General features: G+C 58.1%; 2 protein-coding genes across 3 annotated transcripts; one reads left to right on the top strand and one right to left on the bottom strand.

The window, feature by feature from the left end:
• The first annotated feature begins 889 nt into the window (after window positions 1-889).
• STX1B (syntaxin 1B) lies at window positions 890-22409 on the top strand. Its single transcript, XM_070413605.1, has 10 exons — window positions 890-1312; window positions 11625-11699; window positions 11899-11998; window positions 12078-12152; window positions 14507-14580; window positions 15818-15926; window positions 16111-16184; window positions 18504-18641; window positions 18740-18850; window positions 19106-22409. The coding sequence occupies exons 1-10, from the start codon at window positions 1283-1285 to the stop codon at window positions 19184-19186; spliced, it is 867 nt and encodes a 288-aa protein (XP_070269706.1). The 5' UTR covers window positions 890-1282; the 3' UTR covers window positions 19187-22409.
• Window positions 22410-22514: 105 nt separating this feature from the next.
• On the bottom strand, window positions 22515-25662 carry HSD3B7 (hydroxy-delta-5-steroid dehydrogenase, 3 beta- and steroid delta-isomerase 7). Of its 2 annotated transcripts, none has more exons than XM_070413604.1 (7): window positions 25562-25662; window positions 25038-25206; window positions 24678-24833; window positions 24285-24393; window positions 24110-24209; window positions 23832-23994; window positions 22515-23523 (listed from the first exon to the last, which is right to left on the bottom strand). In XM_070413604.1, the coding sequence occupies exons 2-7, from the start codon at window positions 25201-25203 to the stop codon at window positions 23108-23110; spliced, it is 1110 nt and encodes a 369-aa protein (XP_070269705.1). In that variant the 5' UTR covers window positions 25204-25206; window positions 25562-25662; the 3' UTR covers window positions 22515-23107. The 2 variants fall into 2 exon arrangements, with proteins under 2 accessions (XP_070269705.1, XP_070269703.1); XM_070413602.1 differs by having other exon boundaries at window positions 25038-25209; window positions 25562-25660.
• Between the last annotated feature and the right edge of the window lie 286 nt (window positions 25663-25948).

The raw sequence follows: 25948 nt of genomic DNA, 5'->3' as shown, positions 1-25948 counted from the left end.
TAAATTAAAAAATGCCCCTTGTCCTTCTCAGCGAGGCTTGGCTGATTCCTCACATCACAAAGCCACCTAGAGGGTCAGTCTCGCTATTTCTAGTGTCCAGAGAGTCTCCTGCAGGGCCACAAACTCTCTCTCTCTCTCTCTCTCTCTCTCTCACACACACACACATACACACTCACACATACACACACACATACACACACACACATTCTCACACATACACACACTCACACACACACTCACACACACACTCTCACACACGCACACACTCACACACACTCTCACACACACACTCACACACACACACTCACACACACACACACTCACACACTCACACACACACTCACACACACACACTCTCACACACACACACACACACTCACGCACTCACACACTCACACACACGCACACACTCACGCACACACTCACACACACTCACACACACACTCACACACTCACACACACTCACACACACACTCACACACACACTCACACACACTCACACACTCACACTCACACACACACACTCACACACTCACACTCACACACACACACTCACACACACTCTCACACACACTCACACACACTCACACACACTCACACACACACACTCACACACACACACACACACACACACGCAGAGGGGGTCGTGCACAGGCTCACACTGATACTCCCAGACACAAACATAAAATCTGTCCGTCTCGCCCGCTGTCGGATTCACAGCACCTCTCCCAGGATGTTCATCCTCTCACCCCTTCTTGCTGCCGCTCCGCCCCCGCCCCCCCCCCCTCCCCGGCATCTCAGCCGCTGCACCTCCTCCTCTCCGCATCTCTCCGGCTCCTCTCGCTGCTCCTCCCCACCCTCCTCCAGGACTCTCCCTTCTCTTCCTGGGTCCCCCTCCCCGGACTACAACCCCCAGGCGCCCCCAGACCCGGGCGCTGCGCATGCCCCCTGCTCCCCGCCCCCTCCCGGTTCCCCCCTCCCTCCCAGGCTCCTCACCTCCCTCCACCCCCCTCCCCCGCGCCTCGGCTCCCGCATCCCTCCATCCAAGCCTGTGCCGCAGCCGCATCGCCACCGCAGCCCCGGCAGAGCGGAGCCGGTCCAGGCCCTTGCCCCTGCTCGGCCCGCCGCCCGCCGCCCCCGGCCCCGCCCCCGCCCGCGGCGCCTCCCCCAGCGGCTCTGCTGCTCCCCCCGGCGCCCCCAGACCCCAGCCTCCAGCACCGAGCCTGAAGGTAGGAGCAGCAGCCCAGGCAGGAGGACGAGGAGGAGGAGGAGCCGTCGCAGGATGAAGGATCGGACTCAGGAGCTGCGGAGTGTGAGCTTGGGGGTGGGGGAAATGGGGGGAGGGACCCCAATATTTGGGGAGCGCGTGGGGGTGGAGTGGGGCAGGTGCTGGGTGGTGGGGGCAAATTATGAGACTGGAGGCGGGTGGCAGGGGCACCACAATTTCTGGAGGCACCTGATGTTCCCCAGTGAACCTGCATTTTGGGGACAGTGGCTGGGAGGTGTTGGGGGCCGGAGAGGGCTCCAGGGCCTTGGACACCCCACATTCCCAGGAGGGCCCTGGTCTAACCTGGGATGGGAAGAGTGAATGTCAGGAGGGAGCTGGAGGGTGCTGTCCGCCCGGCAGCGGATTTTCGGGATTGGAAGGATGGGCTGTCGCTGGGCCAGGCTGAGTCCAGCAGGACCAGACATGGGGGTGCTCTGGGAAGGACACAGGTTGGGACCGAGATGCCCACACCTGGCCGTGAATGAAGTGTGTGCGTGAGTGTGTGTGAGTGTGTGCGTGAGTGTGTGCGTGCGCACGTGCGTGTTGCTCCACGGGAAGGGGGCACCTCAGACACAGGAGGGAAGGGGCTGCTCGGGAGACAGCCAGAGGGCCAGGGCCTGAGCGGGGTGACCCCGGAGGTTGGAGGTGGGGTTGCAGAGGAGAAGGAGGAGGTTCCAGGCACAGGCGGCGGAACTGGGTTGTCTGACATGGACTGTGCTCTGCGGGGAGCTGCCCCTGAAAGCCGGGCAGGCGGCCGTGGGCCCGGTCCGCAGGCCTGAGAGGCCAGGCCCCGGGAGCCTGGCCGGGCAGTGAGTTGTGCTTGGGGGCTGGTGTCTGCAGTGAAGGCTGCCGATTGGAGGGGCTGGGGAGAGGGACCTTGATGAGCCTGGTGCCTGGTGGGGAGGAGGCTGGGGGACTTGGAGAGATGACCGGGGGCTCCAGGAGGCAGAGCTGACCTGCTGTGGGCTCACGTCTTGTGCTGAATAAAGCACCAGCCCCGGCTCGTTTACTCCATTTGACGGGTCAGGGAAACGGGGGCTCAGAGATGGGCAGGGACTTGCCCAAGGTCACCAAGCAAGTGAGTGGGAGGATCAGCCTGGAATGTGGGTTTCCTGTTTGCCAAGTTGACACAGGACTCTGCTTTTTTGGCCTTTGAAACAGAGTCTCAACATGAGGTGTGTGTGTGTGGGGGGGGGGGATGGGGGGGGTAAAAACTCTTTGGAGAGCCCCCTGGATTTGGGGGTGGGGAACCAGGTTACTAAGAGGAGAGGTAGCGGCTCGAGGCCAGTGATTGCTGTCTCTGGGGAGAGATGGGCTGGCAAGTGGGAAGGAAGCAGGAATTGGTGGTCAAGGGAGGGAGTGGTGAAGGTTTATTTCTTTATTAAACTTACTGACTAGGCATCAGGAAAATAACAATAATAAAAAACAACCAACACTTATGTGCCAGACACTGTTCTAAGGTTTATACGTATTAACTCATGTTGATTGTCACAGCAACTCTAGGAGGCTGGGACTAGTTAGCCCGTTTTAAAGATAAGGAAACTGAGGCCCAGAGAGGGTAAGTAACTATCGAAGTCACGTAGCTAATAAAAGGCGGCCGGGCAGGCTGGCTCCGTCGGGGCTCCAAACCGCCCTTCTCTCAAGAAGTCGTTTTCATCCAAAGCAGGTTGCCGTCCATGATTTTTTAGACCCTCGCCTGGCTCCCGGAAAGGCGGGTAGACCGAGAGACTCCCTCATTTTATAGTTGAGGAAATAAAGCCCTGAGTTGGTTAAACAACTCGCCCACGGCCATACACACAACTAGCAAGTGAGGCGTTCAGATTTGAACCCAGAGCCCTGCTGCCAAGACTGTCCGTGACTCCAAAATGCAGAGAGATGGAAAGTGGGTTGGGGTGAGGTGGTGGACTGTGGTGGAATCAGAGAGGGGAGGAGGGAAGGGAAAGGGATGGAGGAGGAGGCAGGGGATGGGAGTCTTCATCTGAGTGGGTCAGGGGACCCTGCCCAGAGGTGAGGACTCTGTCACCCGGGCTCCTGGGGGCAGCGAGGCGGGAGGGGTGGGAAGTGGTATGGAGGGTGAAGGGCTGGGTGCCTGCTGCTGGCTCTGCTGTTAGTCACAGCTCTGGGAAACTGGAGATTTGGGAGGGGGTGGGTGGAGAGGAAAGAAGCTGCCAGATGCAAGGAGTGCTGAGGGTCTCCCTGCCAGAGTTAAGAGCAGGGAGGCTGGGAAGCAGGAGAAACTGCGCAGGGTGCAGGGCGTGGGAGGCCTGGGAAAGGGCTCTCCGGGAGGCCGAGAGGGGTGGGGGCAGTGGTGGGAGGGGATGTCGGCCCAGCAGGTGATTGTCTTTCCAACAGTGCTTTAGAGTTAGTCCCCAAGGGGTTGTCGGGTATGTTTATCACATAGCAGTTGAGGGCACAGATCGGGGAGTCAGACGGTTTGGGTTCAAATCCTGACTTTGCTACTTCCTGTGTGACCTTGGGTAAGTTGCTTAACCGCTCTGATGGTCAATTTTTTCATGTGTGAAATCAGAGTAATTGACAATTTGCAGGGTTATCCTAAGGGTTGAAACTAGTTACTATGCAAAAAGCACCTAGAAGAAGGCCTGGTGCCCAGCAGTACTCTATGAATGTTTGTAATTCCACAGCTGACTTGTTTATTTCTCTTGAACCCTTGAAATGGGCAGGATGTGACCCTAATTTATTTTAGAGTAAATTGAGGGCCACACAGGTAACCTGACTTGCTCAAGGTCACACAGCTGTTAATGGCAGAGCCAGGGTCAAACCAGGATTTTCTGTCTGCCTTGTACCAAACCCCTTTGGTTGGGAACTAGGAGGTGCTTGGCTGGAGTGGAGGCTGCAGTCGGGGCTAATCAGCTGGACTGGTGTCCCAGGATCCACAAACTGGGGCCAGGGACATGGCTCAAGAGGAAAGGAGGGAGGGCAAGGGAGACAGAGAAGGCTGGTGGGAGAGAGAAAGCCTAGGAGAGACGCTGTGGCTGAGGGATGGGGAGCCTGGGACATGGAGGAGGGTGAGGCCTGCGCGGAGGGAGGCTGGACTCTGAGGCCCGGTGGGATGGGGGCTGTTATAGGACAAGTCCTGTGCCCCGAGGGCCGGCCGAGTCCTACCTGCAGCGCTCAGGTGTGGACAGGCACAGCAGGTGCTTTAGAAAGGCAGACCTGAGAGAACAGGAAAGAGTAGCCCTGTCGGTGCCAGAGGGACCGAGACCAAGAGCGCCCTGGGTGCGGAGCCGGGGCCAGCCCGCTGCGCGGGGCTTGTTTCTGCTCTTCAAACAGCAAGCCCCCCACCCCCCCCCCACCCCGCACCCCTGCTTCTGAGGGCCTTTGCACTTGTTGTTCCCTCGGCCCAGAGTGCTGGTCCCTCTGTTGAATGCTCTCCCCTCTGCCTGGAACATGCTTCCCTCTGCCGTGAATTCTGTCCCCCAGGCTGTGGCACCGTGGACTCCTCAGGACTTAGCTCAAGGGTCAGCCCCCGGAAGGCCTCCCTGGCCGTCCTGTGTAAGCCGCCCCTGGCTCCTGGCTCTCCATCACTCCCCTGGCTTCTCTCTCCTGCTCCTTAGCACAACCTGACATTGTCTTGGTCGGTTTTCATTGTCTGTCTGCCCCCACGGGAACGGCGGCTCCTGGAGGCAGGGCCTTCTTCCTGTCTTGTTCACCACTGTGCTCAGAGCACCTGGGAGAGAGCTGGGCGGATCGTACATCCTGGTTCGATGAATGAGTGACTCAGTGGGGCGGAGGGAGGATGCGGACGGGAGTAAGTGGGAAGGCAGGGAAGGCAGAGGAGAGAGGTGGGGTGGGAGGGCTAGCCCAGATGCTGGTAGGAGGAGAGGCCCAGGTCAGGGGCACAGATGGGCAGAAGGGGGGCGACAGGGGAGACAGGCTGCTGCCTCTAGATCAGGCGATGCTTGCACCCCTGAGGAGCACGTGTGAGCACGTGTGTGTACCTGGGCCCATGTGTATTCACGCACATACACACACACACTCTGTGACTTCCCTGTCACCCAATTCCTGTCTCTTTCCACCTCTGTTTTAGTCGCCCTGTCACCATCGGTCGCTTTGGTCAGTGACTGGCTGGCTCACATTGTCCCTCTCCTCCTCCCATCTACCCATCTGTCTCTGTTGTCTCCTACTGCTGACACCCCACAAGGGCCCTTGGTATCTAATGGGGAAGGACTGAAGCTGGAGGCTTGGATCTGATCCGATTACCCCTATTCCCACGGCAGCTCCCCGGGTGCCCAGGAACTCTACTCTCTCATTTCATCCTCAAGCGCTTGAGGGGTGTTGAGCTGTAAAGAGCAAAGTGTCTGGCTTTAAATCTAGGCATCGCCCTATCAGCACCCATCAGCTGTATAATCTTGGGCAAGTTACTTAATCTCCCCATGCCTCAGTTTCCTCATCTGTCAAATGGGATTATGGATAGTTTCTAGTTCATGGAGTGGCTGTAAAATTAAACAAGAAGTTCAAAGCACTTGTAACAGAGCCAAGCTCCTGGTAATCAGTACATATGTGTTGTGTTAGATTTACTAGAGATATATAATTCTTTTTTAAAAATATTTTTTAGCCCTAACCAGTTTGGCTCAGTGGATTGAGCATCGGCCTGCGGACTGAAGGGTCCCAGGTTCAATTCCGGTCAAGGGCATGTACCTTGGTTGCGGGCACATCCCCAGTGGGGGGCGAGCAGGAGGCAGCTGATCGATGTTTCTCTCTCATCGATGTTTCTAACTTTCTATCCCTCTCCCTTCCTCTCTGTAAAAAATCAATAAAATATATTTAAAAAATATTTTTTATTGACTTCATAGAGGAAGGGAAAGGGGGAGAGAGAGAGAGAAACATCAATGATGAGAATCATGGATTGGCTGCCTCCTGCACGCCCGCCACTGGGGATTGAGCCGCAACTCAGGCATATGCCCGACTGGGAATTGAACTGTGACCTCCTGGTTTGTAGGTCAACTGAGCCACACTGGCCGGGGCTAATTCTTTTTTTCTTTTAATAAAATTTTAATTAATTAATTTATTTATTTAAAATATATTTTTTATTGATTTCGGAGAGGAAGGGAGAGGAAGAGAGAGATAGAAACATCAATGATGAGAGGGAATCATTGATTGGCTGACTCCTGCACACCCCCCGCTGGGGATTGAGCCCGCAACCCGGGCATGTGCCCCTGACCGGAATCAAACCTGGGACCCTGCCCTGACTGGTTTGGCTCAGTGGATAGAGTGTCGGCCTACGGACTGAGGGGTCCCAGGTTCAATTCCAGTCAAGGGCATGTGCCTTGGTTGCAGGCACATCCCCAGTGGGGGGTGTGCAGGAGGCAGCTGATCGATGTTTCTCTCTCATCGATGTTTCTAACTCTCTATCCCTCTCCCTTCCTCTCTGTAAAAAATCAATAAAATATATTTAAAAAAAAACACAACAACAACCTGGGACCCTTTGGTCCACAGGCCGACGTCTATCCACTGAGCAAAATCCTCACACAAGCACATACTATTTTTTGTTGTTTTGTTAATCCTCACCTGAGTATATTTTTTCCATTGATTTTTACCAGTAGAGAGAGTGGAAGGGAGGGAGGAGGGAAAAGAGAGAAACATCGATGTGAAAGAGACACATCGATTGGTTGCCTCCTGCACACTGCCCAACTGGAGCTGGGATGGAACCTGCCACCCAGGTATGTGCCCTTGACCAGGAATCAAATCCAAGACCCCTCAGCTCAGGGGCTGACACTCGAACCACTGAGCAACACCAGCTAGGGCAAGGACATGATTTTTAAACATTTTTTTTTTTTTTATATTTTATTGATTTTTTTTACAGAGAGCAAGGGAGAGGGATAGAGAGTTAGAAACATCGATCAGCTGCCTCCTGCACACTCCCTACTGGGGATGTGCCCGCAACCAAGGTACATGCCCCTGACCGGAATCGAACCTGGGACCCTTCAGTCTACAGGCCGACGCTCTATCCACTGAGCCAGACCGGTCAGGGCGACATGATTTTTAAAAATTGATTTTAGAGAGGGAGAAAGAGAGAGAAACATCAACTGGTTGCCTGCCACACGGATCCTGGCTGGGGATCAAACCCACAGCCTGGGCATGTGCCCTGACTGGGAATCGAACAATGACCTTTAGGTGCACGGACAATGCTCCAACCTACTGAGCCACACCAGCCGGGGCGAGGTGCATATAATTCTTATCTTCATTTTGCTCATGAGGAAACAGAGGCTTGGATTGTCCAGTAAAGAGGATGAGGCACACTCGATCCTCTTTCCTAGGTCGTCTCATTTGCCCGCAGCCTTGCTCTTTTAGGCTGGCCAGCTTCCAGACCTGGAGGCTGTGCTCATTATTGGACACGTACACCCCAGAGCAGGAAGGGCTGAGCACCTGTACAGCCCACCCATTTCACAGCTGAACTGGGGCCCAGAGAGGGGCTGAGATTCTCCTAGGATCACACAGCGAGTCGAGTGGAGGCGAGAATGCCTGGCTTCCTTGTGTGAGCTCCTCCTGCCGCCAGGCACCTCTTATGCTTTTCTGTCCTGGCCTCGGGAGTTCAGCAGGAGTGAGGACACAGCGGGACGGACTCTCTGAGGCCAGGTAGGAAGGGAAGGATGGAGGGGAAAGAGCCTGGCATTTAGCACCGGACAGTTCAGGCCCCACCTCTGGTCTTACTTGCTGCGAAGCCTTAGACAGGTAGGCAGCTTTTCTGAGCCTGTTCGTCATCTGTAACCTGGGAGGGGAAGGGGTAATAGCCAGCCCCCACTTAGCGTTCATTTCCTCTCTGGCAGATGGGGCATCCCCCCGCTCCCCGCCTGGTTTCATTGCCCTCCTGCCCCCCATTTGGGGTAGACATTATTGCCACCCAGCAAATGCAGAGGCTGAGGCTCAGAGGGAAGTCATGTGGCCTTCTAGCTACTGACTTGGGCAAATTCCTTAGCCTCTCTGTGTCTGTTTCCCCATCTACAAAAGGGAGCTGTGATGGCTATCTCAGGGGGCTGTGTGTAAGAATTAGAGGGAGAGCCCGGCCAGTGTGGCTCAGTTGGTTGGAGCGTCGCCTCATGCACGAAAGGTTGCAGGTTTGGTTCCTGGTCAGGGCACATACCTAGGTTGCAGGTTAGCTCCCCAGTCAGGGTGCATATATAGCCGCTTGATGTTTCTCTCTCACATCGATATTTCTCTCTCTCTCTCTCCGCCACCCCCCCCAAAATCAATAAAACACATTTTTAAAAAAAATAATCAAATGGCCCTAAATGGTTTGGCTCAGGATAGAGTGTCGGCCTGCAGACTGAAGGGTCCCAGGTTTGATTCCGGTCAAGGGCATGTACCTTGGTTGCGGGCATATCCCCAGTAGGAGGTGTGCAGGAGGCAGCTGATCGATGTTTCTCTCTCATGGATGTTTCTAGCTCTCTATCCCTCTCCCTTCCTCTCTGTAAAAAATCAATAAAATATATTTAAAAAATAATCAAATGGATAAATATATGCGGAGTGCATAGAATGGTATCCATAACATGCTATGTAAATGTTTGCCATGATTATAATGTTGGTCAATGGTTCTCATGGAGTTTTAATGAAGATTAAATGAGATAACAAGATGGTAAGGTCTATGCAAAGGTGCTCTTAAATGGCAACATTTTGCCAGGATTTCAGGGCACAGAGCCTCCCCCAGATTGGACCTTGAGAGGGAGATAGCTGGGGCAGAGGTGCTGGCAGGAGGTGGCCCCGTCTCCAGCTGTGGAGGCGTGTGGGGGAGGCCTGTCTTAGATCCTACGGTTTCCCCACTCCTTTCAGCCTGAGCGCCACTTTCCTTTTCCCCTCTGACTCCTGTTCCCTCATCTGTGAAATGGGGACAGTGGTATTTGCTCTTCCTTTCTCAGCAGGGCTGTGGGGATCAAAAGGGATTATCGATGCAGAAGTGTTTGTGAACTGTAGCGGATTGTTAGCGCTCGGCTCTGTAATTATTACACCAAATAGGTCATACTTGGGGCCTCTGTCTCTTTTCCTGTCTCAAGGACAGGGAAATAGGCAGGTCTCGTGCCTCAGGGCAGAAGCTAAGGAACTGGCTCTGGGAACAATAGGAGAGACAGAAATTGGGCTTCAGGAAGTCTAAGTCAGCAAGGGGAAGGGAAAGAGAGTGCAGGAAGGGGAGGCCTCACGACCTGAGGGCAGCTGGGCTGTTGAGTGCCTGAAGGCAGAGAAGGAGCAGAGGCCCGGCTTTTGGTGCCAGGGGAAGGAGTCCTCATGGGGCAGCTCGCTTTTTTTTTTTTTTTAATGTATTTTTATTGATTTCAGAGAGGAAGGGAGAGGAAGGGAGAGAGAGAGAAACATCAATGATGAGAGAGAACCATGGATTGGCCGCCTCCTACACGCCCCCCACTGGGGATGGAGCCCACAACCCAGGCATGTGCCCTTGGCCAGAATCGAACCTGGGACCCTTCAGTCTGCAGGCTGACAGCTCTATCCACTGAGCCAAGCCGGCTAGGGCGACAGCTGGCTTTTTGAGGACAAAGCATCATGGGAGGCTGGTGGGGCTTCAGAGACGAGCCAAGCACCCCAAGTCTCTAAGGGCCAAGGTCTGTGGGGTGGTCCCGGGTCAGGTGGGGGCTTGAGACCCATCAGAGTCCCAAGCCCTACCTGGTGCCACCCTTCTTCTGGGGCAGCTGTGGGCAGAGATGGAGGAGCCTCCCTCTCCTGGTGGGTTTTGGGATTCTCTGGAAATTAAATGTAAGTGCGGAACACACTTTCCGACATGGTGAGGGGCCGCCTGCGGGAGAATTCCTGGAGTTTCCGGGCAGGGCGTGGGCAGGAAGCTGTTGGCTTCTAGAGTCGGGCTGGGTCTTCCCTGGGCTTGCGGTTCTTTCCAGGGCCATCCGGGCTCTGCGGATCCCGCCTTCACCCGCTGTCTGGATTGCAGCTAGGTCCCATCTGGCTGTCTAGGTTCGATCTGAGCTGTCTGGCATCTGTCTGTGCCGAGTCTGGTTCGGTCTGAGCCCGTCTGGTTCTGCCAGGGTCTGTCTGCGATCTGCTTGGACCCTGTTGAGGTTCCATGGGAGCTCTTCTCTTTAGACCCCCACCCCCTCACCCCCCCAGCCCTCCTAGGCAGACGCTTTTTGGATCCTGTCTTGATTTCACTCAGGCTCTGGTACTGACTAGTAGATTCTGAGTGGTGTGAGGTTCTTCCCGGGACTCAGGGTGAACCCTTTAAGTTTCCCGAGGGGCTGGTTAGGGCCGCAGGTGTACTTAAGCTGGGCGGGCTCAGCTTTTGCCCTCAGACTTCTGCCCCACGCAGAGAACCTTGAGTCAGGAGGGCAGCACCGGTGAGCCTCCCTGCCCCTCCCCTTTTCCCAGCTCCGAACGAGTGTGCAGACCTGAGGCTCTGAGGCTCTGGGGCTGGGAGACCGGGCTCGGGAGGGGGGCCTCCCGGATGCCCCGGGTGCGGGTGACCGCGGTGTCCACACGAGGCAGCACGCAGCTCTGCCCTGGGTCTGCGTGTGGGTGAACGCCAGCCTGTTACTGTCTCCGTGTGGGTGTCAGTGGGCCTGTCTGTGTGCCTGGTGTGTGTCACTGGTCTCTCGGTGGAGGTGTGGGTGTGTAAATCCCTTTGTGTCTGTGAGCCCTGGGGGTGGAGGGCTGAGCAGCTGCAGGTTGCAACTAGGAAATCCAAGCAAGTGAGAGCAGGTGGGTGTGAAGTGGGAAGAGGCTGGATGAAAGCAAGTGAATATACCAAGGAGAGTCGGGGAGTCAGCGGGGCCGCGGGGGCAGAGCAAGCTGAGGGGGTGCGGGTGGGCAGGAGGAGGAAGACTCAGGAGGGAGGGGGTCGGGGTGCTGCTGTGTCTCCTCCAGCCCTCATGGGGCCTGACTGCTCGCTCAACCCGGCACCACCCCGCAGCCGGCAGTGAACTGACCTTGTAGAGGGGACGTGGCAGGGAGAGGGGCACGCAGGCCGGGAAGAAGAGGGAGCACAGTGAGGCCTGGCCCCAGTGGCTGAGGGATGGTGGGGAGGTCCGGCTCCTGGGACTCCATTCCAGACCCTTCTCAGAGCCCAGAGCCGATCACTGCAGGCCGACATTCAGCGGGTTGTTACAGTGTTGAAACACCTCGGTGCTGGTTGGTTAATAGCAGGTCCTGTGCATTCCCAGGGCCACATCCACCCCTGAGAGGCGCCTTTTGCTCATTCCCATCAGCCACCTGGCCCCTGGTGTGCTGTTCCACCCCATGGCCAGTGTTCATCCTGACCGCCTGGGGGCTGGCCATGCACCCTGCCTGTGGCCCCTCCCAGACGCCTGCTCTGAGCCGAGAGCTGGCAGCAGCAGGGCCAGGGTGGGGCTGCTCATGGTCTCCACCTTGCTTGGTCTCACAGGCGAAAGACAGTGATGATGAGGAGGAGGTGGTCCATGTGGATCGGGATCACTTCATGGATGAGTTCTTTGAACAGGTAACTGAGTCTCCAACACCCCAGACCCAGAACCTGGCCCCCAGCCAACAACTGCCCCCTCCCCACTCTCTAGTCCTCCACCCCTTGGCCTTTTACCAGTCCCTCTGGGTCTGCCCATTTCCCTGAACCCCGAGTGAGCCCTGCGGATGCCCTGTCTGGCCTGAAGACTTGACTGGGCATCGCCAATTTGCCGCCCCAGGTGGAAGAGATCCGGGGCTGCATTGAGAAGCTGTCGGAGGATGTGGAGCAAGTGAAAAAACAGCACAGCGCCATCCTGGCCGCCCCCAACCCGGATGAGAGTGAGTGCCGCTGCGGAGTGGCTGGGGGCTGGGGCTGGGGTCCACCCAGACTTCTCACTCACCCCGGCCCCCTCCTCAGAGACCAAACAGGAGCTGGAGGACCTCACTGCAGACATCAAGAAGACGGCCAACAAGGTTCGGTCCAAATTGAAAGGTGAGGATTGCAATCCCCCGACGAAGGAGAAAAAGCTCTGCTTCCCGGCGACCAAACAGGCCTTTCTATCAGGAATGTCTACACTTCTAGGAGCCAGATTCTTACACAGTGAGGAAGCACACAGCCCCAGTTTCCCTCCTTGCTCCAGATTCCTTGAAGAAAGAGACACGACAGGGAAACGAGGGAGAGGGGGTGGGCTGTCCAGATTGTATATGAGCTCTGCCGGTTCCATCAGAAAAATATGGCCTCCCAAGTGGCTTTAGTTTCACTAAGGCCTCGTTTCCCCAGAACAGGTGCCAGGCATAGTCCCAAGCACCCAGTAGGTGGGTTCAGCAAATGCTTCTGAATTGGTATCCTCGGCTCAGGACAGATTGGACTGTGTGGCTGACATCAGGGGCTGGCAAGCTTTCAGGAGGGACTTGCCAAATGCTCATGTATTCACTCTAATTTAAGGACTTGGGTGCTGGTAATAACCACCTTCCCCCAAGGCATTGTGGGTTGGGAACCTCCCTGTCGGCCGGTGCCAGGGGAATAGCAGTGTGACCGTGATGCTACTTTGTATGCTCATGGCAATCCAGCAGCAGACAACATTGGCCACGCGCCTCCTCTGTCCGAGCACATTGCGGGGCTGTGGGGGACGGGAGCCGTGGCAGATGCCTGGGCCTGCGTGCTGTGACCTCGGTCCAGGGATGAGGACGGAGACCTGACACCCTCCTGGACTCAACAGGAGGCCGTGCGTTAGCCAGGGCTGATCTGTAAACACAAACCTTTTGCACTCAGGAGGGTGTGCGGGAAAGGAAAATGGCCTAAACTGGGAGCACATGAAATACAAATCCAGGCAGAGAGCCCAACTGACATCATCACTCATTTGGACAAGTACCCTGCCCTCAGTAAGAAAAATGGAAGCAGTTTCAAAGCTGGCTTTTTTTTTTTTTGTAGCAAAATCCTTTCTTTCCAAATGAAATCTTACAAAGAACCCCAGTATATACAGCACATAAAAATCCGGCTGTTCTGGCTGAACTGGGGCTGGAACACTCCCATCAAGTTCCTTCTCAGAATCAGGGTTCCATGGAACACAGCTTAGAAATAAACCCCTGGGCTCCGTGATCTCCTTGGGCCCATCAAGCTCTCACCTTAATAGTCTCTCTGTTAGACCATGAGGAGGGCTCCATGGTTTAGGGGTTCAGGAAGAGGTCAAGAAACTGGGAAAAGTGGCAGGAGCTTCTAGAAGCTGACCTTCCAGACCCCAGAAAGAGGAGCTTCTCTTCTCCGTCTTCCTCCAGCTATGTGGCGGCACGAGCTCGGGTTTTGTGGGCGACGTTGGGTTGTTTTGCCCATTCGAACCTCGGTTTCTGTCTGAAACGTGGGTCGATATCACTGACCTCCCAGGGTTTTTGTAAGAAGTCAGTGAGGCTGTCAAGTAAAGGACCCCTGCGCCCAGGGCTGGGCTCCAGTCCCACGTCGGGCAATAGGATCCGAGTCCGGACCAGAGTCTGACCTCCCTGGGGCGTGTTTGTGCTTTTCCTGCAGCAGCTGGGCCTCAGTCACTGCCCGCATTGCCGCAGGGCGGGGGGTGCCGTCCAGCCCCATAGGTCCCTGCTGCCAGCGGAACGGAGCAGTGATGTTCTCAGGGCCGGGCTGGAGGCCCTTCCAGGGCTGAGGGGACCCGGTGGCCATTCATCCCGCTGCATCTCCGAGCACAGGACATCTTACCACAAGCTCTTTTTTAGAAAATCTGAATAAGTGTCAGGAGGGCATGACCCGGAAGCAGAAACCCCAGTTAATCTGTGCGCTTTTCCAGAATCCTTTAGAAGTGGGAATTCCGGGACAGGGTACCTGGTAGGGCAGGGGGAGCGCTATTTTCCCTGTGGAGCTTCCATCCACTCACACAGAATTTGCCAAGGAAATGGTGGCCTCTGAGCCACCTGGAAGTGCTCGCCTTCCACGGAAAACCCCGGGGTGGGCTCCGGCCCCTCCCGAGCATGCGGCGAGCGCTGCACACGGGCGTTCACAGTGGCCTGGCCCCACTCCCTCGCGGGAATGGGCCGTGGTTACAGCTACGGGCTTTCCGAGACCCAAGCCAACGACGGAACAAGCAGTGCCCTTCGGCCTGGTGACTCCCCGGCCCTCAACCTCCATCCCACCTGCCCTCCTGACCCCCTCAAACGCCTGTCCCTTTACTTTTCGGCCTCCTGCCCCTCACCATGGATCCTTTACTGTCTGCCTTCGCCACGGGTGTGACATCTCTTCACAGGCCTGGGGCTTGCCTCGGGGTGTCGGCCCTTCCTTCGTCCCGGACCCCCGCCCCGCACGCCCCGGGTCTGCGGCCCGTCACTGCATCCTCTCTCCCGCAGCGATCGAGCAAAGCATCGAGCAGGAGGAGGGGCTGAACCGTTCCTCCGCGGACCTGCGCATCCGCAAGACCCAGGTGGGCAGGCCAGGCGGGGGCGGGGCCTGGACGGAGCCGGGGTTTCATGCTGTGGGGGCGGGGCTACGGCGGGGGCGGGGGCGAAGGGCGGGGGCGGGGCCTGGACAGAGCCGGGGTTTCATGCTGGTGGGGGCGGGGCTACGGCGGGGGCGGGGGGCGAAGGGCGGGGGGGCGGGGGCGGGGCCTGGACGGAGCCGGGGAGGGGGGTTTCATGCTGGTGGGGGCGGGGCTACGGCGGGGGCGAAGGGCGGGGGGCGGGGGGCGGGGCCTGGACGGAGCCGGGGAGGGGGGTTTCATGCTGGTGGGGGCGGGGCTACGGCGGGGGCGGGGGCGAAGGGCGGGGGGCGGGGGCGGGGCCTGGACGGAGCCGGGGTTTCATGCTGGTGGGGGCGGGGCTACGGCGGGGGCGAAGGGCGGGGGCGGGGCCTGGACAGAGCCGGGGTTTCATGCTGGTGGGGGCGGGGCTACGGCGGGGGCGGGGGCGAAGGGCGGGGGGCGGGGGGCGGGGCCTGGACGGAGCCGGGGAGGGGGGTTTCATGCTGGTGGGGGCGGGGCTACGGCGGGGGCGGGGGCGAAGGGCGGGGGCGGGGGCGGGGGCCTGGACGGAGCCGGGGAGGGGGGTTTCATGCTGGTGGGGGCGGGGCTACGGCGGGGGCGGGGGGCGAAGGGCGGGGGGGCGGGGGCGGGGCCTGGACGGAGCCGGGGTTTCATGCTGGTGGGGGCGGGGCTACGGCGGGGGCGGGGGCGAAGGGCGGGGTTACAGCGGGGGCGGGGCCTGGACGGAGCCGGGGAGGGGTCGTGTTGGTGGGGGCGGGGACGACGGGCGGGGGTTACAGCGGGGGCGAGGGCGGGGCCTGGACGGAGCCGGGGAGGGAGTCATGCTGGTGGGGGCGGGGCCCGCGGGCGGGGTTACTGCGGGGGCGGGGGCGGGGCCTGGACGGAGCCGGGGAGGGGTCGTGTTGGCGGGGGGCGGGGCTAAAGCGGGGGGCGGGGACGATGGGCGGGGTTACGGCGGGGCGGGGCTACAGCCGAGGGCGGCTTCGGGTCACATCCTAATGCCCTGGCCCCGGCCGCCGCTGGTTTGGGTGTAAGATAGGGAGACAAGCGGCAGGGGACTGTGCTCTGGTGAGGGATTGGGGTGGGGCGTGATCACCCCTCCTCCCCACTCCACCTGTGCACTAAGGGCTCCCCCTTGGTCTCTGCTCCCTGCCTCCTGATGTGTGTACCCCCACCCCAGCATTCTACACTCTCCCGGAAGTTCGTGGAAGTAATGACCGAATATAACGCGACCCAGTCCAAGTACAGGGACCGCTGCAAGGACAGGATCCAGCGGCAGCTGGAGATCAGTGCGTGCGCCTCCCCTCCAGACTCCCCAGGCCTGCCCAAGCCCCCTTCCAGGCCCTTCCTCTCGGTGGAGGGGCGCCTGGCCTAGGGCCCCAGGGGAGGGTGGTGTCCCGGGTCCCTGCCCCATCCCACCGCCTCAGCGCAGGCTGGCCCAGCCCCTGAGCATGGAGTCCTTCCTCCCCACAGCCGGAAGGACCACAACCAACGAAGAACTGGAAGACATGCTGGAGAGCGGGAAGTTGGCCATCTTCACTGATGATGTGAGCGCGGGCGGGGGTGGGTCTGTTCTGTAAAGCAGTTGCACCTCCTCCCCAAACGTAGGTTAGACTGAAGGGCCTAAGTCCACCTGGAATAACCGGCATCGCAAGGCCTGGATCCGGAGCTGGGGAATTCCATGGGAGCAGAGCAGGAAGGCACCCCCATAAAATGGCAAACAGTAGTGTGCCAGGCGCTGTTTTAAGCACTTTACACATTCACATTTACCTACTAACCTCATTCGGTCCTCACCACAGCCCTCGGAGGGAGCCACATTTCACGGGGGAGGAAATGGTGCCCAAAGAGGTTAAGTAACTAGGTGAGGTCACATAGCTGGGGGCAGAGCCAGTATTGGAATCCACGGTGGAGGTGCAGATCTGGACTCTTCAGTGCTAAGATGCAGAACGCCCTACTGATGCAGGCTCTTTCACCCAATGACTAATGTGCCTGCCTTTTGAAAATTTCTAAAAAAACCCTGTTTTAGTTTTGCACACTGTCCTGCCCTTGTCATCTTGTATGTGAATGGATGGGCTTCCCCCAGCTGTAGTTCTTCTTTCTCTTTTGAATTTTACCCTGGCCTGCCAGTTCTGTCTATTTATGCTTCTGGTGGTGGAATGGCTCTACGTAAGGTTTCTAGACCAGGTTAAAATATGTTCAGGGACTTTCTAGCATTTTGTTCCTTAGATAACTGGCCTTTGTTAAATTAGCTTCTAGCAAATTGATTGTGGGCAACTAGCCTGGAGCTCTCAGGCAGCTCTGCTAGGCTGTCTGTCTGTCTGAGGACCGAGGGAAGCTGGTGAGTGTCCTAAGGAGGCAGAGCTGAGCCCTGCCAGTTAACCAGCCAATGCAGGGTGCTTGACACCTTGCTTGAGGGCTGTGCAAGATGCAGACAGGCGCTATGATAATTGACTTCTACAGTCAGGGAAGGCTTCCTGGGAAGTGGCATTGAGCTGAGCCTTAAGAGACAAGGAGCCTTTGGGCAATGGACACTCTAGAACAGCGGTTCTCAACCTGTGGGTCTCAACCCTTTTGGGGGTCAAACGATCCTTTCACAGGGGTCGCCTAAGACCATTGGAAAAAACATATATAATTCCATATTGTTTTTGTGATTCATCACTATGCTTTAATTATGTTCAGTTTGTAACAATGAAATTGGGGGTCACCACAACACGAGGAACTGTATTAAAGGGTCGTGGCGTTAGGAAGGTTGAGAACCACTGCCCTAGACAAAGGAACAGACTGGACAAAGACAGGGAGAGTGGACCACTTGCCAAACAGCCATTGGATGATTCTGGCTCCTGTTGGGTAGCAGGAGATGAGGGTAGAAAAGGAGCCTGGGCCTTGACTGCTAAGATAAAGGCGTGGCCCTGACCAGTTTGGCTCAGTGGATAGAGCGTTGGCCTGTGGACTGAAGGGTCCTGGGTTCGATTCTGGTCCCCCAGTTTCAGGCTCGATCCCCAGTAGGAGGCGTGCAGGAGGCAGCTGATCAATGAGTCTCTCTCATCATTGATGTTCCTATCTCTCTGTCCCTCTCCCTTCCTCTCTGAAATCAATAAAAAAATATTTTTAAAAAAGATAAAGGTGTGTACCCTCTGGATAGGGGAGCCCTGGCAGGTTTCAGAGCAGAGGAGTGGCTTGGTGTGGTCTGAACAGTGAGTCTCTGAGAAGGGAGCGGCCGGGCTCGGCCGGGCATCTTGGGGAGGAGTCTCTCTTCCACCGACTCTTGAGGCGCCAGTGCACCCCTTTATTGTTTCTCCCCTTCTCATGTCACAGTCTCCAGGGGACTTGTGGGCACCCTGCCTTCTCCTCTGGGCCTCCTTCTCTGCTTGCTGTTCTCTCCCCACCCCCACCCCCCACCCCCACCCCTTTCTCTCTGCTGTATCTTCTTCCATTTTTCTATCTTCCTTTGACCAGACAGGGGCCCGAATACTGGTGGGGCCTTGGACCTCTGTCTCCCTTCCCAGAGCTTCTGTGGTGCATGTGATAGAGGCGGCCCTGGGCTAAGGTGGAGGGCTGGGGGCAAGTGTTATTTCTTGTAATTTAACAAACTTGTCTTCAGTGCTTCCTGTATGCCAGGCACTGTTCTTATCAATGTGCACATATTAACTCCTCTAATCTTCACAGCGACCACGAGGTGGGCACTATTATTATCCACGTTTTCTAGGTGGGGGAACTGAGGCCTGGAGAGGTTAGATCATTTGCCCAGGGTTGCAGCTAGTGAGTGACAGCTAGGGTTGGACCCAGTGCTCTGGCTGCAGGCTCTGAGCTCTTATGGGAGTGAAGGGTGGTCTTCAGCAGCTGCCCCCGCAACCCCATCGCCCTAGATCAAAATGGACTCCCAGATGACGAAGCAGGCGCTGAATGAGATCGAGACGAGGCACAACGAGATCATCAAACTGGAAACCAGCATCCGCGAGCTGCACGACATGTTTGTGGACATGGCCATGCTCGTGGAAAGCCAGGTACGGCCTCTGCCCTGCCACGCCACGTGGAAGCCGCCCCCCTCCCGGGTTCCCTCTTCCGCCCAGCCCACGCCTCCCCATGCACATACCCTCTGCAGGGCGAGATGATTGACCGAATTGAATACAACGTGGAACATTCCGTGGACTACGTGGAGCGAGCTGTGTCTGACACGAAGAAAGCCGTGAGATATCAGAGCAAGGCCCGGAGGGTGAGCGGGGCCGGGAGGGCCTGTGGGCAGCTGGGCTGGAGCTGGGGGGCGGGGTGGGGCGGGGCTCTGGCCAGGGCTGAGGCAAGTGATGAAATTCCCTGAAAGGCCTTATCTCTGGCTCTGACCTCTTGGTTTTTCTGTTTTCTCTCCCCTCTTCTTTTCCCTCACACCCTCCCCCCATCTTTCTGTCTGTTTCTCTTTCTCTTAAACTGCCCCTCTCGCCGCCTCCTGTCCCCTTGCCCTTTCTGCCTGCAGAAGAAAATCATGATCATCATTTGCTGTGTGGTGCTGGGGGTGGTCTTGGCGTCATCCATTGGGGGGACGCTGGGCTTGTAGGCCCACCACCCCTACCTCCCCCAGACCCTTCCCCCACCACATCGGGAGCAATACCCCCACTACCCCTTTCACTCCATCCCCTGCTCCAGGCTCACCCCCAAGACAGACCCAGGCAGCCCTCTCCTTAACCTCCCCCCCCGCCCCCATCAGACCCTGGAGTCCCTGGACCTCACTGCACCATGGACCCTCCCCCCACATAAATAGCAGCAGGCGTGATTACACATGCACACCAACATGCATGCCGCCGGCACGTGCTCGAGACGAGTGGACACCCCAGCGTGTGTGTGTGCGTTCACAGATGTGTGTAGAAGCACCACAGCACCCTTCTTGCCCTCACCTTGTCTGTGTGTCGTCTTAGCTTTCCCCTTCGCTCGGTTGTTGTGTAGACTGTGGCCGGGATCACACAGCAGCCCACCACGCCCTGCTCTGTCTTCTGTGAATAGGTGTGTGTGTCCACACATCTGTGGACACATAATTTGTGTACATGGGATGTTGTGTTTGAGTGTTTGAATCTAATGCAATAGCGCTTCTTCCACTGACACCCCCTCCCCCACACCTGCTATAAACGGGGCAGGCTGTGCGTGTGCAGGTGGTCCTTCCCAGAGGATCCAGGTAGGCCCAAGTTCACGGGCCATGGCAGGGACCCCACCGAGATGTGGAGCAAATCTTCCTGGTTTAGTCACCCCAGGCCTGGGTCCCGGGGGAGAGAGAGAGAGTGTGTGTGTGTGTGTGCGCGCGTGTGTGTGTGTGGTGAGCCTTGGAGTTGAGCCAACGTGAGTGGAAGCATACACGTATAAATAACCTCGCTTGGCTTGCATATACATGTGCGTTTCCCAGCAGGTGATGCGAGAACTGTGTGTGTCTCAGGATCTGCCTGAAGTGCTGGCAGGTCTCCCCAGACAGAGCATCCATGCTGCTCCCTGGACACGGCTGGGCGGGCACAGGACGCTGTGTGGACGGTCCGTGTGAGCGTGTGTGTGCACTGGCACGGAGGCTTGCTCCACGGTGTTTCGGTCCCGTTTATATATGCGCACACGTTTCTCTTTAAGGTCTCGCGCCCCATCCAGGCTTGTCTATGCAGATTGATTTGCCCCTCCCTCTCTCCCCGGAGCTGCTGCCAGCATCTGGTAATGGCCACACGCTGCAACATCAACGTTGTGCAACTGGCGCGTCCTGCCCTGCCACGTGTCAGAGCACCTGACACGTAGCCCAGGCGCTTCTCTTCCTCTGTGTCCCGGCCAGAGGACAGGCCCGCACCCGTGAGGGCTGGGACACGTGTGCTCATCATGCCCAGGCTCAGGCGGCCTCGTGTAGGTGACCACACCCAGGCACACAGCAGCACACGTGCATGCTACCATGGGCATGGCGCCCCTACAGGCCTGCCCCCATTTGCACATGAATGCCTCCTGGAAGGGCCAGCGTGAGAACGTTACTGATGAGGCCAGTGTGGAGAGTGACCCCAGACAGCTAGGGAATGAGCATTCCTGCCTTCCGCACACTCACCTCAGGATACGGGTCTCCCTCGCCCCATTTGATCCTCTGGGCTCCGTCTCAGGGACCTTGGTTTGGGGAGCTGTTTGTCGCAGGTGCACTGGAGTGGCCAGTGTGGCAGCAGCCACTCGGGATGGGCTCATCCTGGGATCCATCCCCTGGACACATTTGCTGAAATGTCTGCAATCGCTGCTCCCCAACCAGGGTGAGCTTGAGGGTGGGCACAGGCCTGGGTTTCTGATGATGAGGAAAGGGCTAGCTCCTCCCTTGTGTAGGCGACACATGCACAGGTGGGTTCGTGCGTTTGGTGGCTGATGTGTGGGATAACTGTGGAGGGTGGGCAGCACAGGATAATGTCAGAAGCCCCCGCACTTCGTGGCTGAGGAACATGGAGTGGGCATCCATGTGCACAGGGTAAAGGACTCAGGGTTGTGTGCAGATCATTTCCCAGGATTCCACTTTATGTGAAGTGCGCGCGCGCGTGTGTGTGTGTGTGTGTGTGTGTGTGAGAGAGACAATGCAGATGTGACCTGGGACACAGTACCCTCCCCACCCCCACACCAGCTCTTCCCTGCCTGGCTGTTTGGGCTCTGCTTGTGTGTGGCCAATATGTGTAAACCTCGAGCTGTGCTGTCCTGAAGAGGGGCGCCCGACTGCATTCCCAGAATGCCCTTCTGCAGGACAGGAAGTGGCCCTGTGTCTGCCGGCAGCCCTCCCGCTCCCTTCTCACTTCTTTGGGGACGTCAGAGAGGACCCCAGCACTTCCCCCCCCTCCCTCTTTCCTTCCGGTTGCCTGGCCAGGACACCCTTCCGCCCAGGTGTTTCCCGCACTCCCACAGCCTTGGGGCCACCAGGAGGCTGGAGCCAGGGCTGGAGCTAGGCAGCTGCCTCCTGGCATGGTATTAGGCCCACAGCTGCCCATCCCAGCGTCAGACCAGAGGATCCCGAGGTCTGCTGTGCGCCAGCCTCCACAAGTCCCAGCCTCATATGATGTGTTTGCGTGTTGGCTGCTGTGTCCCGTGTGTTCTGGAGTGTTGTCTGGGAGGGTGTCTTTTACGTGGTCTGGGAGGAGTGTGTGCTGCCCACCCTCCACACCTACAACCATGTGTGCTCCGTGGGTGGTCCCGGGCCTGGCCAGGGCTCACCGCTTCCCTTTCCCTTCCCCCTTTCGCCCTAGCTCTGCCTCTCACAAAGCACACTGCGCGTGTCCATCCCATGTGCCTGTGGGTCGATGCACGCTCATGCCACGCCTTGAGCGTGTGTACATGATGTGTTCTATGCATTCACCCTGCCCCCCAGCCCGCCCCGCAAAGGACAAGATGGTGGCCCCCGGTCCCTTCCACCCCACCTGCCCCCTGCCCGCTGTGCAGCCGTGTGCGTTGGCGTGTGTTTCCGTGTCGCTGGCGTGTCACGTGATGTAGCTGTGTTTGCTGACATGAGCCCCGCCCCCTCTGTTTCTCCTTTGGTTTCTAGAGCTCTTTCCCTCGCCTCTCCAGAGGGGACAGGACTCTTGGGGCCTGGCTGGGGGCCCAGAGCCAGGCCGCCCTCTCCTGTTCGCCCTCAGAGACCCATTTCTCTCTATTGGTGACCAAGTTGCAAATGGATAAAACACAGGAAAATTCTGCCCTCTCTCCCCAGCCCTGCATGTCCTGTCCCCAGAGCCCCCTACCCCCACCCTGGGCCGGGTTGGGCCCCGTGGAACGGGAGAAATAGCAACCAATCCAACAGCGGGCGTGCTGCGTGCTCACTTCCTTCTGTCCCCAATGGGACGGGCGCCGCAGGGAGGGGCGACACGGGGAGGCAGGCCAGGGAGCTGGGCAGGCACTGGACACAGATGTAGATAAAGGAGTTTTAATCCAGGGCATGGGCAGGTACAGAGTTTCTGGGGCACCCTCAGGCAGAGACCTCACAATATTGCAGGACCTACATTTGGGTACAGGGGTGGGAAGAAGTGAAAATACAGATTTCCTCAGCTTTCACTGAGGAGAATGAAAAGATAAACACCTTAAGGTGATAAATGTTTTACAATAATGGGGATATGGTCCTCCCGGGGGACAGAGGTGGTAGGAGGAGCCAGAAAGCCTCTTCATTCTGAGCCCAGGCCCGAGGGTCCTGCTTGGGCGGCAGGAGGCCAGCAGGAGGCCTGTGGGACTTGTACTCACTTCCTGCTTGAAAAGCCAATGGGATGGCAGTGAGAGCATCAGGGAAATCACAACCCCGCCAACCAGACAGCAGGCCTGGGGTGAGAGCGAAGACATCCTGCCCTAGAACGGAGAGGCAGCAGGACACGGACGCAGTGCTCATGGCTTAGCATGAGGGCTCCAGGGCAGCTGGTCTGGCTCCGGACCCGCCAGTTCTAGAGTGCAGCCTTCCCTCTCCATCGGGGCCTGGATGGATGTGTTACGCTGAGCTCCGGGCCCAGTTCCACTGTCACTGGGCTGAACTGTCCATGGCCTGCATCCAGCGAATGGTGCGGGTCCGGCTCTCCTCCCATGAGAACAGGGGCTCGTAGCCAAAATGGCGTTGAGCCTTGTTAGTGCTGACGGTGAAGGTGGTGTTGGCCATAGCCAAGGTGTATGGGTTGAGCAGGGGCGCATAGAGCAGAAGCGGCCGCAGTAGCCACTGCAGCAGGGCATTGAGGGCAGCCAGAAACATCAGTAGCCAGTAGGGCAACAGCGGGCGGGTGCCCACCAGCCGTAGTCCACAGGGGCCCAGGAACTCCATGTTGAAGTCCTCGTAGCTCTTATAGGGTGACTTGTCATAGCAGAAGTACACCTGGCCACCCATCAATGCCGGTCGCTGCTGTAGCTCCCGCGCCACCAGCACATGCATCCAGGCCACGTTGCCTGCCAGAGGGAGTGGGAAGGACATGCCCCCGAGTGTCCCCGTGATCATGTAGCTGCTGCTGTCCCGGGCCAGCCCACATACAAGCCACCTCCTCTTTGGGCCTGTATAGATGCTGCCCGCTCCTCTCCCTCAGCCTATGACTGTTGTGTCTGCCTTCCCAACTTGCAAGGATACTGTTTCCCTGTGGCCCACACCTCATCTACCCTAGCCCATGTACAGGCTGTTCTTTTCTCTGCAGGGTACACACGGCACCCCTCCCAGAACCGTGCAGGTTCTTAGCCTCCCCCCTGCCTGGCCCAGGCCTCACCTACATAGACCCGTCCGTGCTCCACAGAGGCTGGGACGGCCCGGAAGAGCCGGCCTCCCAGGCGCAGGCCCTGGTAATAGATGTCCCTCATGATCTGGTGGCCTTCACCATAGATGCCGGTGGGACGCAGAGCACATGTCACCAAGGGCAGCCCCCCACGGACCTGGCAACAAAAGGTAGGCACTGCTGAGACCTAGGACCCAGCAGCCTGCCCTCTTCAAGCTGGAAATAGCCGGGAGGTGCCCAGCTGGCCGTGGCTCTGCAGCTCCTCGTCTCACCTTCCTTCCATTGGCTTCCAGAACCAGCTGCTCAGCTCGGGCCTTGCTGGAAGGATAGGGATGTTTGTGCACTGCTTCATAGGGGGTGTCCTCATTGCCCCTAATAGGGGAGAGAAGACTCTTAATGCTGAGGGGAGATGGGCTCTGAAAGTATCAGGGGGGAACCCCAGCTCACCTGTAGAAGGGGTGGCCTTTGATGTTGGGCCCCACAACTTCCATGCTGCTCGTGTACACCAGGAACTGTGTTCCAGTCTGCACACAAGCCTCAATCACATTCTTCGTGCCTGGGGAGGCGGGGTGTGTGTCCAAACTGAAGCTTCCTCCCTCTGTCCCTCTCCCCTTCCCATCCCCAATCTGGATGAAGGCATATGGCTTCCTTCCCCAGGCCCAGGGAAAGCCACACAGGTTGGCGAGGGCTGGCCTTCCATTACAGGGACAGGAGTGCACACAGGACTGTTTGACGCAGGAGAATCACAGAGGTCAAGGTCAGAGCGGGGGGAGGAACTCAAACAGACAATCAGGCCATGGGCCGGTATTACGTGACTAGAACGGCGGGGGGATATCTCACCCTGCACGTTGACCTCATGGATGGTCTCAGGACTGGCCCTCCCAAACACGTCCACCAGCCCGGCTGTGTGGATGACCACATGGGCTCCAGCCACAGCCGCTGCCACCTCGTGGGCCTGGGTCACATCCCCCTGGATGGCAGTCACCTGCACTGGCCCTGGTAGGGGGAGGGCAGCCAGAGGCAACGTCAGAGCTGAGCCCACATCAGCTGTTTGGTTCAGCCTACACCCCTGGGAGCCACATGTTTCCAGTGTGACTCACCCACCCCATTCCTGCGCACTGGAGAACACAAACAGGCATCACCCTTTCCACCACAGCGAAGGGAGTCCACACCCTCCCCCCAGCTCCCCTCCACGATCACCTGTCTTCAGCTCCTCCAGCCAGGGACCCAGGTGCAGGTCAAAGATCCGCAGCTCACGGAGCCGGGGTTCCTGCTGCAGCAGCATTCGGACCACATGCTCCCCCAGGAAGCCACAGCCACCTGTGACCAGGTATACCAGCTTCTGGGCCTGTGCCGAGTCTGCCATGTCCTGCTAGGGAGAGACCCTGGTTCACCTGAGCTGCCTGCGGTGTGCGAGCTGCCCGGCACCAGCAGCCCACCGGTTATTCCTTGAAGGGGCCACTGGCCTAGTGGACTGGAGCAGTGACCAGGGGCCACAACTGTCCTGGTGGGTGAGCAGCCAGGCTACCTGCCCTCTGACCCTGCTAACCGGTTACTGAGATATGGTGAGGGCTTACAGGAAGGACTCAGTGTTTGAGGTGGAGGGGAGGTTCTGGGATAAAAACAGAGTGGGGGGGGGGGGGAGGGGAGGAGGGAGGGAGAGGAGCGGGAGGTGGGCAGGGCTGGGGCTAGGGAAGGGGACCTCAGACATCAGCTCTGCCTACCTGCAGCCACAGTCCCAGGGTGCCCAAACTAGCCACCAGAGCTGGTCTTCTCTCGTTTCCGGCCAGCGATAAATGGTTGTCCCCTTCCGCTTGCTCCTCCCTCCTGGCCATTCCAGGAACAGACCAGCCCAGCCTCCACCCCTCCTCTCCTACTCTCTTGCCACAGGGCCCCCCCTGGTGGCCACTGCGCTCCACTGGCACCCGGTTCCAGCCAAGAACTTGGGGAAGGGGGTCAGGAAGGCCAAAACCTGCTGGATGGGCACTGAGGGGCTGGGGGAAGGGATGGAATGGGCAGAGTGACCTCACGCCTGCAGGATGTCAGTCCTTGCCTCACATTGGATTTCTCAGGAGGCCAGAAGCCCAGCAGCAGCTGTGGTTCTGGGAAGG

Source organism: Myotis yumanensis, unplaced genomic scaffold (genome assembly GCF_028538775.1).
Source record: "Myotis yumanensis isolate MYYU_CA2020_CCGP unplaced genomic scaffold, mMyoYum1.0.hap1 SCAF_4, whole genome shotgun sequence".
Lineage (NCBI taxonomy): Eukaryota > Metazoa > Chordata > Mammalia > Chiroptera > Vespertilionidae > Myotis > Myotis yumanensis.
Note: the sequence above shows the minus strand (reverse complement) of the source record. Positions and strands in the feature narration are given on the sequence as shown.

Excerpts from the sequence above, each read along its gene's own strand:
- STX1B (XM_070413605.1), top strand. The coding sequence starts at position 1,283 with ATGAAGGATCGGACTCAGGAGCTGCGGAGT. Across the intron at positions 11,700-11,898 it reads TGGATGAGTTCTTTGAACAG|GTGGAAGAGATCCGGGGCTG; the intron begins GTAACTGAGTCT and ends TTGCCGCCCCAG. Across the intron at positions 14,581-15,817 it reads TGCGCATCCGCAAGACCCAG|CATTCTACACTCTCCCGGAA; the intron begins GTGGGCAGGCCA and ends CCCCCACCCCAG.
- HSD3B7 (XM_070413604.1), bottom strand. The coding sequence starts at position 25,203 with ATGGCAGACTCGGCACAGGCCCAGAAGCTGGTATACCTGGTCACAGGT. Across the intron at positions 24,834-25,037 it reads GCTGGAGGAGCTGAAGACAG|GGCCAGTGCAGGTGACTGCC; the intron begins GTGATCGTGGAG and ends TCCCCCTACCAG. Across the intron at positions 23,524-23,831 it reads GCACGGACGGGTCTATGTAG|GCAACGTGGCCTGGATGCAT; the intron begins GTGAGGCCTGGG and ends TCCCTCTGGCAG.